The sequence below is a fragment of the Apaloderma vittatum genome, unplaced genomic scaffold (assembly GCF_000703405.1).
Source record: "Apaloderma vittatum isolate BGI_N311 unplaced genomic scaffold, ASM70340v1 scaffold39, whole genome shotgun sequence".
NCBI classification, from domain to species: domain Eukaryota; kingdom Metazoa; phylum Chordata; class Aves; order Trogoniformes; family Trogonidae; genus Apaloderma; species Apaloderma vittatum.
In genome coordinates this window covers 161623-175376 of record NW_009733306.1, presented here as the reverse complement: position 1 = coordinate 175376, position 13754 = coordinate 161623, and the positions used below count along the sequence as shown (strand labels likewise).

Sequence of the window (13754 nt, the reverse complement as noted above, 5' to 3'; positions counted from 1 at the left end):
TGAATAACACCCTGCACTAAACAAGACATTCATGAGGTCTGGCATTCCTACTACAACTGGTACTGAATAAGATTGGTTTAGGACACAGGAGTCTGCAGCACGGGAGAGCACCTTTGAAGAAGACTCAGCAGCAAAGCCTGCACCTGGCCCAAACCAAACCAATTCTTGCAGCTTTGTGGTGGGCTTAGCAAGCCAGGAAGAAGCTACACACGTTGTTGCCACCTGAATTTTCTCCATCTAAACCATTGCAGAAAAAAGTGTTTTAAAAAGGGCCACACTCCAAAGAGAAGACCACACCTTGTCTGTTCTTCAGGACAGCGACCACCTTGTCGAGCAGCCGGTTACTAATGAATGATTTAGGCTCTATGAACTGAAGACCACTCAGCAGCTAAAGAGGGACAAAAAGTTTGATGAGAACGTGCGTGCTGTCACTTGGAGCGTGACACTCAGGCATGACTGAAGGCCTTTGGGAGACACGAGGAAAAGAAGGGAAGAAACAGAGATGACTGGCACAACAGCGTCCTGCCTATCTTGCAGGGGAAATCAGTCTGTCTTTTGAGGAGAGGTGGAAAGGAAAGAAGACATACAGATGGTCTGACTCCCAGTGGTGACAGGAGCAGTTGGTCTCCTCTCTTTCTGATAGTGACAGTTGCTGTCACCTTATTTTGAAGTCTCCTAACGGAAAAATGGGAGTCAGTATGGTACTGAAAAGAGCAAAAGGATAAATCATGCAACTAATCGCTGCCATTTGGTCTCGGAAGAGTGATGGAGGTTGGTGGCGCCTGGCGACAGCCTGCAATAGCTGAATGTGCACTTTCCCACCCCGAGAATTTCAGCCCATGGAGGAAAGAAAGTTTGCACTATTTATTACAGAAAAAGCCCTTTTAGAGCCAAGCCAGCTACTGAGTGCATGTTTACAATGCTGCTTTCCTAGCAACGTGTGACAGCTTGGGACTCACACACTGCCATCTCATTCAGCCTCATTTCACTGCAGCATCTTTTTAAATAGTCCAAAAGGACAACTTATGCATACACTCTGCTATCAAAATAGGAAGGTACTGAAAAATTTCCCCCCACAGTAAGATTATTTTCCCTATTAACTCCGTACTGCACCCAAAAGGCAACATTTTACCTAAGAAGCAGTTAATTCTCCAACATGGATAGAGAGAGATGGTTCTTGGTTTGGGGAGGAAAAGAGCTCTTGGGAAATTTTGCTTTCTCTACACAGCACTAACGGTGATTCTCTTTTTTTTTTTTCCTCAGGGTGCTGGATAAAAAACATTTATTTTTGCGAAGCTAAAATTTTCAGAAGTACACAAAATCCCTGTGGGATTTTTTTCCCCACGGTAAATCCTATTCAATGATTTTCTTTTAAAAAAACCAAACAAAAAACCCACCAGATTTTGACAGATTTTTTTGCACCCAGTACACTTATTTCAAAGGAAGTCAATTATCTAACAGCTCTCTACATAAAGCAAGCAAAGTAACAATGTGAATTTAAAGCAGATCAAATATACTGAATCAACCCCTCAGATGGATACTGCCATTAATTCATTTCAATTTCACTTAGCTTAACTCTCTTTGGAACAGATGCATACTCAAGCAGATTAAGGCCATTTTAATTCTTATCTGTCCCCTCTAATATGACACCCTACACTTACTTGGATTAAATTCCCCTCGCACGTTTAGAAAAGTCCTAAGTAACCACAAACTTGGACCTACATCTTTAGCACTGCTGAAAATGGGACCTTGATGCCATGGAAAAACGGAGGGTACTTGTGCTCTGCACCACCACACCGTGACCTCCTGGGGCTCCTTTCACCACGGCAGACCCTGGAGCATGGCAGGCTGAGCAAAGACCCCTGTTTCCTCTTTTTTTAAAGGAAGTACACCAAGATTGGGAACACCGCAAGGCAGGGTTAAAGTCACTGCAGGGAGAAAAAGAACAAACTGTCATAACAAACCGAATCACACCACCGCTGCACTTCTTGTCTGACATATGATCCCCAGAGTGCAAAACGGGAACAACTAAGAATGTATCCTGAGAGAATCCGAAAGATACAGACCCAAGGGAAGGCAGCCAGGATATTCATCTTCCACAGTGATCCAGCTGGGCCATAAGTATCCCCAGTATCAGAGCAGAGAGAGTTAACGAGAGGTTCTCTCCCATCTCAGTGCATCTGCAGTCAACCTGCAGTGCTCGTGCACAACTTCAGATGCCTGAAGATCGCTTCAACCCCAGCAGTTTCCAGGAGAGGAGAATTTGCAACCTGAGACCTAAGGACAAGATGTCCTGGAGAATTTTTTTTCACTTTGCCTCTCTCTCTTTTTCAAAGGAAGGCTAATTAAAGCACAGATGGCAAATCCCTACAGCCATCTTGGTCAGAAGACACCAAGAGATTCTGTCCACAATTTATTAGGCTATATGATTAGTCAGACTAGTTACCCAAACTAACCTGCAGTGTCACGGTTTTTTGTTTGTTTTCTTTTTTTTTAAACAAATAGAATGCCCAGCATTAGCTTGAGGGCAAAGCTGGTTCTCAGGAGCTGTGCTCTTTATTCCCTCCTGAGAGTCAGCAGCTACATGCATGCACAGCTACAGACCCTGTGAGCTCAGGGAGAGTTTGCATTTCTGCAAGACAGATAATGCTGGAAAGCATTACCCTTTTGCCTGCTGCTACTCCCTGTGATTCAGCAGACTCCAGGACCTCCCTGCACAACCAGGAAAGGATTTATCTTTTTTTTTTTTCGAATGCTGAGCACAGGGTATACAGAGCATGTTACAGAGGAGAAACAATGCTCTCATGATTGCCTCTAGCTCGGTCGTATTACATGTGAACATGGAGGGTCCCTTCTCTTCCATGGCATCCTCTTGGTGATGCCTTCCAAAGTGAATCCCCAAGCTCTTAGGCAAAAGCAGAAATGATGCCCAGCAGTACGCACCACTGAGTTACCGTTAAACCATATTCCAAAGTTTACCTTAGTTCCTTGAAGGGGTCTGCCCTGACATTGGGAGTTTCTATAGATTTAGGGAACACTGTGCCTTCTGCTCCTGAAATCACAAAACAAAACAGAAGACAAATTGTAAACATTATAAGCTGTTATCAGGGGAGTGATTGTCAAATCATACCTAGGTGCAATTTAACCCATCACCTGACCCCATTTCTCTCTTGCACTCATCCCTTCTGCCCCCAGGAAAAGCCAGACCTTGATCATCTGAAATTGGCTGCCTTACATATAACTGCAATTTGCCTGTGAACTGCACTTCTGACTCTGGAAGTCACCACTATAGAATAAAAAATGCTCTGAGGTGATGCAAAACATGTTAATACAACATCCTCCTACAGTCCTGTGAGAAACACCTGTGGCTTCAGTAAGACTACACTTATCTATGCACTGAAATAAATTGAGCTGTCCCACTGTGTTGAAGAAGAAATCCCCGCTCAGTCCCCATGTGCTGCCTGATTCAGTTGAGAGGCGTCCCTGCCCATGACAGGGAGGTTGGATTAAAATGATCTCTAAGGTCCCTTCAAGCCTAGGCCATTCTAGGAACCATATCAGAATGAAAATAAGGACTCTAACATTTATAGAAAAAGAACTCCTTTTCAACCCAGAGAAAAACAAAGTGATCTCAAAGATGATAAAAGCGGTTTAAAGTTTGAAGCTTTATACAGATATTTAGCTCTTAACTTTACTATAAGCCTTCATTGTTACAAGTTGCCAAAGCAGCTGTAACTTGCCAGCCATGAAGTTTATTATTACCAGATCTGTCTTCTCTCAACAGTTTCCAAATGATTTAAGTCTCTGCTTATCCACACAATTGCCCTGGCTATTAGCTTTGCAATGAAACTTAGCAAAAGATGCAGCCTGCACATATCTGCATAATAAAACAATGATTTTTCGAGGAGTGGAAGATGAGGAAGTGCGGCTGGAGAGGTGTGTATAGATATTCTTGCACCCTTTCCACCAGTATTGCTCAGATTGTGACGTTATGCTGGTAATTTTAATTCAGCTACTTCAGCTATGCAAAGCCCAAAACAGCAATCTCCATGTAACCAGAAAAGCCTGCAGAATAACAAGAGACTTTAGCATATTTCTAATGACTTGGGGTTTCCCAGGCTTTCATTATTTAATTTAAATGCAGGAAACAACTTTGGAAAGAAAGCCAGTGAAGACTCCAATGAAAGTCATTTCAGGAAGGCTGAAAATAAAAGACCCTGCTATTCCTTCATCTCCTTGTTTTCCCTTCCCTGCACACAGTTTTTAAACCCTCTTTTCCTGTCTTCTTTATTCCCAGGTACAGGGAAGAGTCCCTTAGGCGCTGGGAACAGGAATGAGATTTCCAAATCCTCCTGTTTCTCACCTTTGATACGAATTAGAAGTGATTGTGACCTGCCTTGATAAGGCTTCCTGCCTTGACAATATCATTCCTTATTATTCTGTTTTAAGAACAAGAGATCTCCCAAAGGGCCACCTGTCCCTGTCACTGAGTAGGACATCAGCCACGAGGGGATGCTGAGGGACCAGGACTGAGACACCCCTCCCTTGACTCTGGCTGTCAGCAGCTGAGGGATGCCTTGGGCTGGCCGTGTCATCCAGCTGCTAGAGAGACACTGATAAGCTTTCCTCACCTCACCTAATTACCATTTTAAGCGTTCCCACTTCTGTAGCAGGGGGCTCACAGATGAACGAAACACTCTGGAGAAGTTCTTCCTTTGTTTTCCACCTGCTGCCTGATGATTTCACTGGATGCTTGTTCTGTCTTGGACTGTGAAATACAGTAAATAGCAATCCTCTTCTTTCTGTGTTACTGTGAATTTTACAGACCTCAAACGTGCCCATTCCCACCAGCCCTCTCTCTTCAATGCTGAAGAGTCTTGCTCCCTGCCTGGGGGATCGGCAGCTCCTGCTGTTCCTCCTGATGGAAACAATTGCCTTGGACAGATTCAGCTAAACTGGTGGTTTGCAACAAAGTCTGGCTCTTGGCCACTATGGAAGTCCCTAGCCAGGCTGTGATAGTGTCAGTGTTGGATGGCTTTGAAAGTGAAAGCATTAGGCTGGAGGAAGTGACTTCATTTAGAGGTTTTACTAAAGACTTTGGCAAAAAAAAAAAAAAAAAAAAGTATGGAAAGTTTGAGGGAAATACGCTGTTGACACTGAATTGGGCTATTCTGGCTCTGCAGAAGAGAACTGGGTTGTCATGGAGAAACACGCCTGACCAGAGAGAGTGGAAGAAAAGAGATGTGAAATTTCAAAATATAAAGTCCAAGGTCATGTGCTTAGAAAATAGGACAAATTTCTTCTCTGTGTTGGTGCTTCCAGGATGGAATGTCCCTGGATAAAGGCTGAGCGCTACTCACGATTCATGGCAGCAGGAAAGGGCCACAAGGAAGGCAAACATGACATTAAACTGAAAGGCAAGAGGCAAGTCTAATAAGAACATGAAAAAAAATCACATTATTTTAAGAATCACCAGTGAATTCTTGAACTGTTATGTAGCCTCCAGCTCATCCTCAGTGCAGAAAGTGTACAGAGAGGAAATACTGTCATGACTGCACAAAGAGAAGTGAATCCTACAAAAGACGACTGGTAGGACTTGGCTTTTTAGCTTAGCAGCATGATGGCTAAGGAAGGATAAAAATGCTATGAATAAATACATTAGGAGGATAAAAAACATGATGGAAAAAGAACTACCAGCTCTAGGCCAATGCTGGCATGAGAGCAAGTGACAATGAAGTGGTACCAAATATACTTGGGAAGGAAAGTGTTTTCTAGCCAAAAGAGGAGCAGCTTTTCAGTTAGATGGGACAGACAATCTAGCAGATGTGACAAATTCATGACTATAAGACTTGGAGTCTCAAAACCAGGGGACAAGATTTGTAGGACCAGAAAGTGCCTTCTAGTCTTGCCCTCCCCTGGTGCTATTTTCACTGTCCTTTTCCTGAGGAATGATGGGGTTTGGCACACAAATTCAACAGTTCAAGAATTAGCTGCTACAATATCCCTTCTCAATGAAAGCTACTGTATCCCTCTTCTCCCGTTACTGAGTATAAGGCAAATGTAAATTAATTTTATTATTGTACAACACAGCTTCTGCTTCTTGAATTAACTGTTCCTAAAACATCTTCTATCTACCGTGAAAAAATCCATAATAGAAAATCTCTATTTCATTGCAAAGTACTGAAAATATTATTTTTTTGTCTTATGAGACTCTCTGCTGCTGCTAAGGGTAACTTACCTGCAAACAGCCAAAGACAGTTAGGAGAAAACAATCATATAATTTGTATTTAAACATACTATATTGTACATCCCTAGGCAATATTTTTTTCTTTCTCTCAGTACTATATCAGAGCAACTTCTACTAAAAACCATACCTACTGATTCCCTCTTCTGACACTGTGTAATTTACCACCGATAACTGTTCATAAACTGTTTGACTGAAAAATCCATAAAGCCATTTCAGCTTTATTTTAAGTTCCATTTAATGTCCCTCAAAAATGATTTCATCAATGTGTTTCCATTAGCTGGTTCTCTGCCCAATAACTTAATTCCACACAATCAGTCAGGAACTTATAAAGCATATGACAGGATCTACCTGCAGGGTTTTGAACCACCATAAAGATTCACTCAAAGAGTGGTGTGTTTTTTCTGTTTTTTTTTTTTTTTTCATTGTAGTTCATAAGGTGTGGGACAACACAAGTCAAGGACCCCTACATGTGCTCCATGCAAGAAAAAAAACCCAGAGTCCTATAGCAAGGGAACATTTATGGTTCAATTTCAGGGTTTGGGGAATTTTTTTTTTGTTCCTTTTGTTTCTTTCCTTTGAGATGCAGAAGAAAGACTGTATGAGAACAGGTCTGCCAAATAAGAGTTTGCATTTTCTCTGGCACTAGTGGTTCAAAGAAGAAACTGCCACACCTGGGAGAGAAGCCTGGCTGCAGTTTGGACTAGCACAAGTGAGTTGCTGGAGTAACATCCAGCTTCTGGACTTCTCTCTTCCCATTCTGCATCCACCACTGACCCTCCAGTTGCATCTTCTGAACAGCTTCAGCCTTTGTACAGGAAGACGCTGTTCATTCTTGCTGCAGGAAACATGCCCAGCACAGCAACCTGCCCTCACTGTTTCCAGCATGGAAGCAACAAAAAGACTCCAAGACAGCACAAAACAAGGCAATTTTTTATCCTTGTTCTGCACTGAAACACAGCAGAAGTGTCCTGTTCTGTACATGAACGTTGATCTGCCAGTCTCCTTTTGAAGCATTAGCCCTCATCCAAATGTGGGGTTGGTTGATAAATCTCATGAGCTTTGTGAGAGAAGACTGGGAGATTGTTAACACCCCAGCAAGGCAAAGGCTCTGGTGTGAGTTCAACACTGGCTGGATGCCAGCAGCTTCACAGGGGAGAGAGAAGACACAAATGCCCAAGAAGGGAGCAAATCTCGGTGGGAACATGCATCTTCTTAACCAGCAATAAATCCAGCCAGAGGAAGGCAGGCATCAGCCCGTCAGCTTTCCAAGCTGCCTCTTGCCTTCCCCATGCACTGCAAAAGAACCTGAGCTGCATGACACTGCCCTGGCACCTTCCCTGGTGCAAAGGCAAGGGCCAGTCCTCCTCCTTTTGGCCAGAACTGGGCTCCAGCCATTGTGGTGAGGTACTGCTGACACCCTGTTCCCTCTGTACAGAACTTGCTCTAAGCTCCCACCGCTATCAGCTGGAAGGGAGAGAAGAAGAGCTCAAATGCAATGCAATGAGAGGTATTTTTAGACTAATGATTGATGCTCCTGCTGTCAAGGGTAGGTGGCAATCAGCTGAACAGCACTTGGAGGTGAACAGAACACGAAGGAGAGAAATCAGGTTTCCACTCAGGTGCAGATGCACCTGGTTAGCTATGCTTCACATTCCTTTTTCTTCTCTCTAGACAAGACATTTCTTTCCCACTCTGTGTATTCTTTTAGTAGTAATTCAAGACCCACAGCACAACTTTAGCATTGTACACTACCACTTCATAATGAAATTGGAGTCTCGGAGCCCTGTGATGAACTTGGTGATTAAGTTGCCTTAAGTCTATCTTCTCTTTAGTACTCCGCTTTAACATAGTAGTGTACAAATGAAGGGAGAAGAAGAAGGATTCACTATGATTTTTTTCTACTTAAAGTCAAGAGGTAATGTATAGTGTGCTGGTGACCTCCATAAACTACCTCTATTGCCACTATTATTGATCAGAACACACTCAGCAATTTGTTTATGAAAACATGCTTCTAACGAGGTTCTTTCCACTGCAAGTCTCATCAGGGTAATATGTGACAGTTTCAGAAAGGTGTCTGTGTAAATAGATGCCCAGGAAGTAAATCCAATACAATACAAGAAGGAATGATTTGTGCCCGCTTCTTTTAATTCCTAGCTTTAAAAGCCTCATTCATCCTTAATTTATGTTTTTAAATGGATGAACATAGTAATTGCTGTTGCTCCCCTTGAATCCCATCAAATCTGAAATCAATAACAGCTCCATTTCAGGGCCCAACAATAACAGCCGGAGTAGGTTAAGCCAGCACACTGAACAAAAGCCATAAAGCTTCATTCAAGTTTCTTTCTAGGATACCATAAGAATAGCTCATTGCAAAGGTCTGCCTCTCTGCTTGCCTTCATTCTAGAAGTGTTGGGGACTCGTTCTTTTAAGGGCCATTTAAGTAATGAAATCATGTGCAGCATCAACACAGGTTCTTACACTAAAAATATAAAATAAATTATTTAGAATCTTACAGGTTTCGGTCTTGGCACCATATGCACATGTGCAGTGAGTCAACCCTGAGGCACTGGGCTGTGGAACTCCTTGTGCCTCCAGCACCACCAGCTCTGCCAGGTGGACAAGAAGCAGTTCTCTGACTCATAGTCCCAAGAAGCAAATGGAGCCTGGTTTTAAGCTAGAAAACTTTCACACAGTAAGATGAGTCGCGAGCTCCAGGACAAACATGTGGGTCACCAGTGACGTGTGTCTGTAGGCACACGTCAAACTTCAACACTGTGGCTTCAGTGGTTGAATGTCTTAGAAATATAAAGGGAACAGCAGAAAGAACAGAAGGGCTTGCATCCAAACTGAGAATTGACATATGAAGAAAGGCTGCTATAACTTATGCTACCTCTAGATATTTCCTTCTTGACTAGTTTTGGGGTCCTTCAACACTTTTTCTGTAGCTCAACATGAGCAATAACATACTGAATTCCTTTGAAGCTCTTAGCATTCTTGTGCGAAGTTGCAAAGAAACTCAGGGGAGCACCAGAAGTAGGAATACACAGTGGAAATTTATCAAGGAGAACATTAGGTGAGCTTCAAATAGTTCAGGTTGTGAAGGTTGGGGAAGACACTTAGGAAATAAAATATAAATCTGCCACACTTTTAAACTTGATTTCAGTGTTTGGTAAGTGTACAGTATGTTTCTTTCATAATCCTTGTGACATTTAATCAATATTAATCTGATGGTAGATGATTCTTCTTTTTCCTTAAACAGGATTAAGGTAACGCAATCTGAACACACATTTCAACCTGGACTTGAAGCCTATACACTTTACATAAATGCTATCCTTTTTGCCTGGAATGTACTTTGAAGTAAAAGTAAACACAAGGAAAACTTCTCAGTAAATCTCCCTCCTGACACAAATTGTTCTCTCCAATAAAAGACAAGTTTACATCTGGGTGAGTGGAGTCTGAAAAAAAAAGGAGGGCAATGTTAGTTGAATTTGCCATTAAAAGGAATGGACAACAATGCCTACACCTACTGCCCTCAAGGCAGCAAAGCAATCAGAAGTATTCACTCAAGAATTGTATGCTTGTTCGAGATGTGGTAATTTTAATTTCTTCCCTTAAACAATGGGAAAAAAGCTTTCTTTGGAAGAAAACATTCAGAAATCCTACCCCAGCCACTGGGGAAACCCCCACCCACCCAATTCAGCTGAAGAATCTTTTTCCATATAGTTTTTTAATTCTTTGCCACCGCTTAATAGAGTAGTACAGTTTTTCACATCTGACTTTTACATTAATAGGGCAATAGCACAATTCCCAATCGAGAGCAAAAAAAATTTATTGTGGCTTTAATCACCAATAGGAAACATACTCTTTTTTCCCCCCACTGCTCCTTAATTTTGCTCAACATTTTTTTTTCCAGCACCACAGCTCTGCAACAAATGCAAAGAAATCTGACACCACTCCATTTCCATGACTGAACACACACAGTGGAGGCTTGCTAAAGCCAGTGCTAAAACCTAGCATCTTCATTTGCCAGCATATTTCCCTACTTTCCTCATTTTATTCTCTGCCCCTTCTCTGCAGGACCAACGGCTACAGCTTGGCAATTGCTCTGGGACTGCATTACTGCTTAATTGCCTATGGAGAGTGCGTAGTGAATATTCGTAGTTGCTTCCTAAAGAAGTTCATACATCTTCAGCAAAAGGTCAAACGCCTGTCCAAGCTTTGTGGGCAGCAGGGTTGTGGCAAGCTCTTTTCTCTTGCTGCGAGCACAGATGGGAGCTCTGGAGCAACTGCTGTCTCCAAATGCCTTTGAAGCAGCCTGAGGAACCAGGAGCTCATTTGCAACTGGATGAACTGGGAAAGCCTCTGACCCCAGGCTGATGGTGCAGTGTTTGCTTCCAGAAGCAGAGCGAGATACCCCACCAAAGTCCCACGGCCGCGATTTGGCAGCGCTGGGCTGTCTTTTGCGTTAGGGGCAACTTCTTCTCCACTGCTTTTGTAAAGGAAGAGGATCACAGTAGGAAAACGTTTCAATTTGCTAAGAAATTGCTCTTGTAGCACCATTTCTCCTTTGAAAAATCTACTTATAGATCTGTAGTAAGGACATCTTTCTTTTTCAGGAAAATGTGCAAAATCCACAGCAGAACGATTCAAGCCTGGCATGCATCCTCAGGCATAAAGTGGCAACAGACTCAAGGGTGAGGCCAGAAAGCTCCGCTTCCTCTGCACCAGGGCTGATTGCAACACTGGGCGACAAAGGTTGTTTCCTCTGCCACAAACAAATCAGCAAAATGCCATTTTGAAATCATAATGGCTGCTGTAAAGGGCAACCATGCATGTCCCGACCCATAAATAATCGCTTCTGAAGAAGGGTGGAGGCAGCAAAAATGGGTGGTAATTCCTGGAAGCTGTGAAATTTCTAGCTTACACCACCCTCTGAAACGACTGGTAGCAAAGAGCTTTGCGGATTATTTTAATGGAATATAACTACTCCCACACTCATTAAAGTTACTCTGCTGTAAATATCGCAGTGAACACAAGCTAGAAAGGACATGCCAAGAAGTATTACCAGTTGGAATACCGAGGAAACGTGAGCAGAGTCCTTTACCCAGGCTGGCACCGCACACCTCCTCCCAGATCAAGCCAACACAAGGCTCCCTCAAAATCTGTCTATATGTGAAGCTTTAGAGACAGCTGGGCCAGCTTACACAGACATATTCTCCACACTCATATTAAATTAGAGGGAAAGTCCTGTGAGGAGAGGCTGAGGAAGCTGGGGAAGAGGAGACTCAGGGGATTCCTCATCACTCTCTGCAACTCCCTGCAGGGAGGGTGCAGTCAGGGGGGGTCGGGCTCTTCTCCCGGGCTCAGGCTCTTCTCCTGGGCAACCAGTGACAGGACGGGAGGGCACAGCCTGAAATTGTGTCAGGGGAGGTTTAGGTTAGATCTCAGGAAACTTCCTCATGAGTGCTAGGGCACTGGGATGCACTGCTCAGGAAAGGGAGGAGTCACCGTCCCTGGAGGGGTTAAGGAGAGGCTGGATGTGGCACTTAGTGCCCTGGTTTGGCTGATGTGATGCCGTTGGGTCACAGGCTGGACTTGATGATCTCAGAGATCTTTTCCAGCCTCGACAATTCTGTGATTCTGCAAATCATGCTCACCTACTGTCCAAAGTGAAGGATGCTGCAATGCTTTTTTAACCCTTTCATGTGTAATGAAACACAGCACTCTCTATTCTGCAAATACAGAGGAGATTATTCCTTCTGCCCATCTCATCACAAGACCCTAACCCTCCCATTTAAAAGAGCTTTTAACTAGACAATCATGCAGTGGTCTCACTGACTATAAGCTTGAGCTATGTTGCTTCTGTCATTGGTGATCCCCCACTAAAACCTCTGAAGTCTTTAACATACAGCTCATAAATGAAATGTGCCTTGGAATTAATCATTCCAAACTTAGTAATAAATTTGCAATAACATTTCAACAGCTGACTCCTCTTTTCAGGTGCATTCCTAGGCATGTGGAGAGAAATTAGAATAAAAAAAAAATGCTCCCAAACTCAACATTCCTAAGAGTCTAACCTGTGGCCAGTGTTTGCATGCTCCACATGGTTCATCCCCCAAAGGGAATATGCTACAGCGGGGAAAAAAAGGTAGAAATAGAGCTACTGGCTAATTATTTGAAGGGAAGGCATGCAAGGGGTTGGGGAGATCAAAGCTACGTTTTCGCAGAGGTGGTGCTGGCGAGGACTGCAGTGCCTGGTGGGTAGGTCACACATCGCTCGCAGAGAAGCTCCTGCAGTCTTTCCCAGTGGGAGATGAAAGGCATCCTACTCCAATCTAAATACAGTGATTTCAGTTAGGGTTTGCTTCCAGGAAAGGCTTTAGCCAAATTTTTATCATTAGGCTATACTAGAAGAAAAGCTTATGCTATGGCAGTGTAAATGTATAAGCAAGAGGCACAATTTCCAGGGACGCAGAGTGGGAGCAATCTCTGTACTCTTCCATTGCAGAAAAGGGACCTTGTGGTTTTATGATTAATCCTTATTGCAAAGCAAATGGTAATCTTAGGAGTGGTTATAAAGCGCGGTTGATTTGTAACTGGACAGCATCCAGCCCATGCAATGCTACCTCCCACGCAAACCTTCCTCCACCACCCAAACCCAGGGACTGTGAAAGCCTATAAGCTGCGGGAATGCGCCTCCTGCGTTTTTATCTCAGCTCACTGCAATGCACGTGGATTCCCATCAATATTTAGTCCTCTAAAAAAAATAATGGTTAAATCCATCATAAATATTAAACACCAGACTATACTGGCAAGTTTCCCTGAAAACAAACTTCAAAAAATAATCTCCAAAAAAGACGTCAAGGCCCCTGGGAGAACTGACACTGGCATGTCATCAGATGTTGTCTTATAAGGCTAAATTAAGCATCTGACCAGAGTTTAATTTCTGTAAAAACTCATGCTAATTTAAATTGCTTTAGATTTAATTAAAAATGCTTTTCTGTAGAGATAATAATGTAACTCTGTTAATTAGTATCAAGTGGCATCTAGAGGGCATATTTAAAAACTAATCTGGAGAATAAATAGAGCTAATTAACAGTCAGAATAATGCTTTATGATTGTCTTTTGTTTATAAATGCTATAACGTTCAATATGCTATTAAATGAAATTGGTAATTAATATATATCAAAGTTATTTTTTAATGCTCTTTTAACTAAAGAGTACTTCTTATGCATCATTTTTCAAACAGTCTGAACACGTTCCATTTCTGCAAGGAGGGAGGGAGGAGGGGGGAAGGGGAACCGCTATATGACGTGCCACATACGAATTCAATTAGGACCAGCTCATTCATCTCCCGTAATACAGACCGTATGTGTTTATGAGCCATCAGGCCAGGCGTTAGCTTGCATCTACGTGCTGTTTGCCAAAGCACAATGCCGACTGGGGGCATGGCCAGCACAGGGAAGGTTTGTACGTCAACCCCAGCAGCAGCACCACGGTGCTGTTC

General features: G+C 43.0%; 1 protein-coding gene across 1 annotated transcript in view; it reads right to left on the bottom strand.

The window, feature by feature from the left end:
- SGCD (sarcoglycan, delta (35kDa dystrophin-associated glycoprotein)) overlaps positions 1-13754 on the bottom strand; it is a 190483-nt gene that overhangs the window by 27798 nt on the left and 148931 nt on the right. The window contains exon 6 of the mRNA XM_009875809.1: positions 2980-3052. Within this exon, the coding sequence (XP_009874111.1) occupies positions 2980-3052 (73 nt within the window). The remainder of the gene's footprint in view (positions 1-2979; positions 3053-13754) is intronic.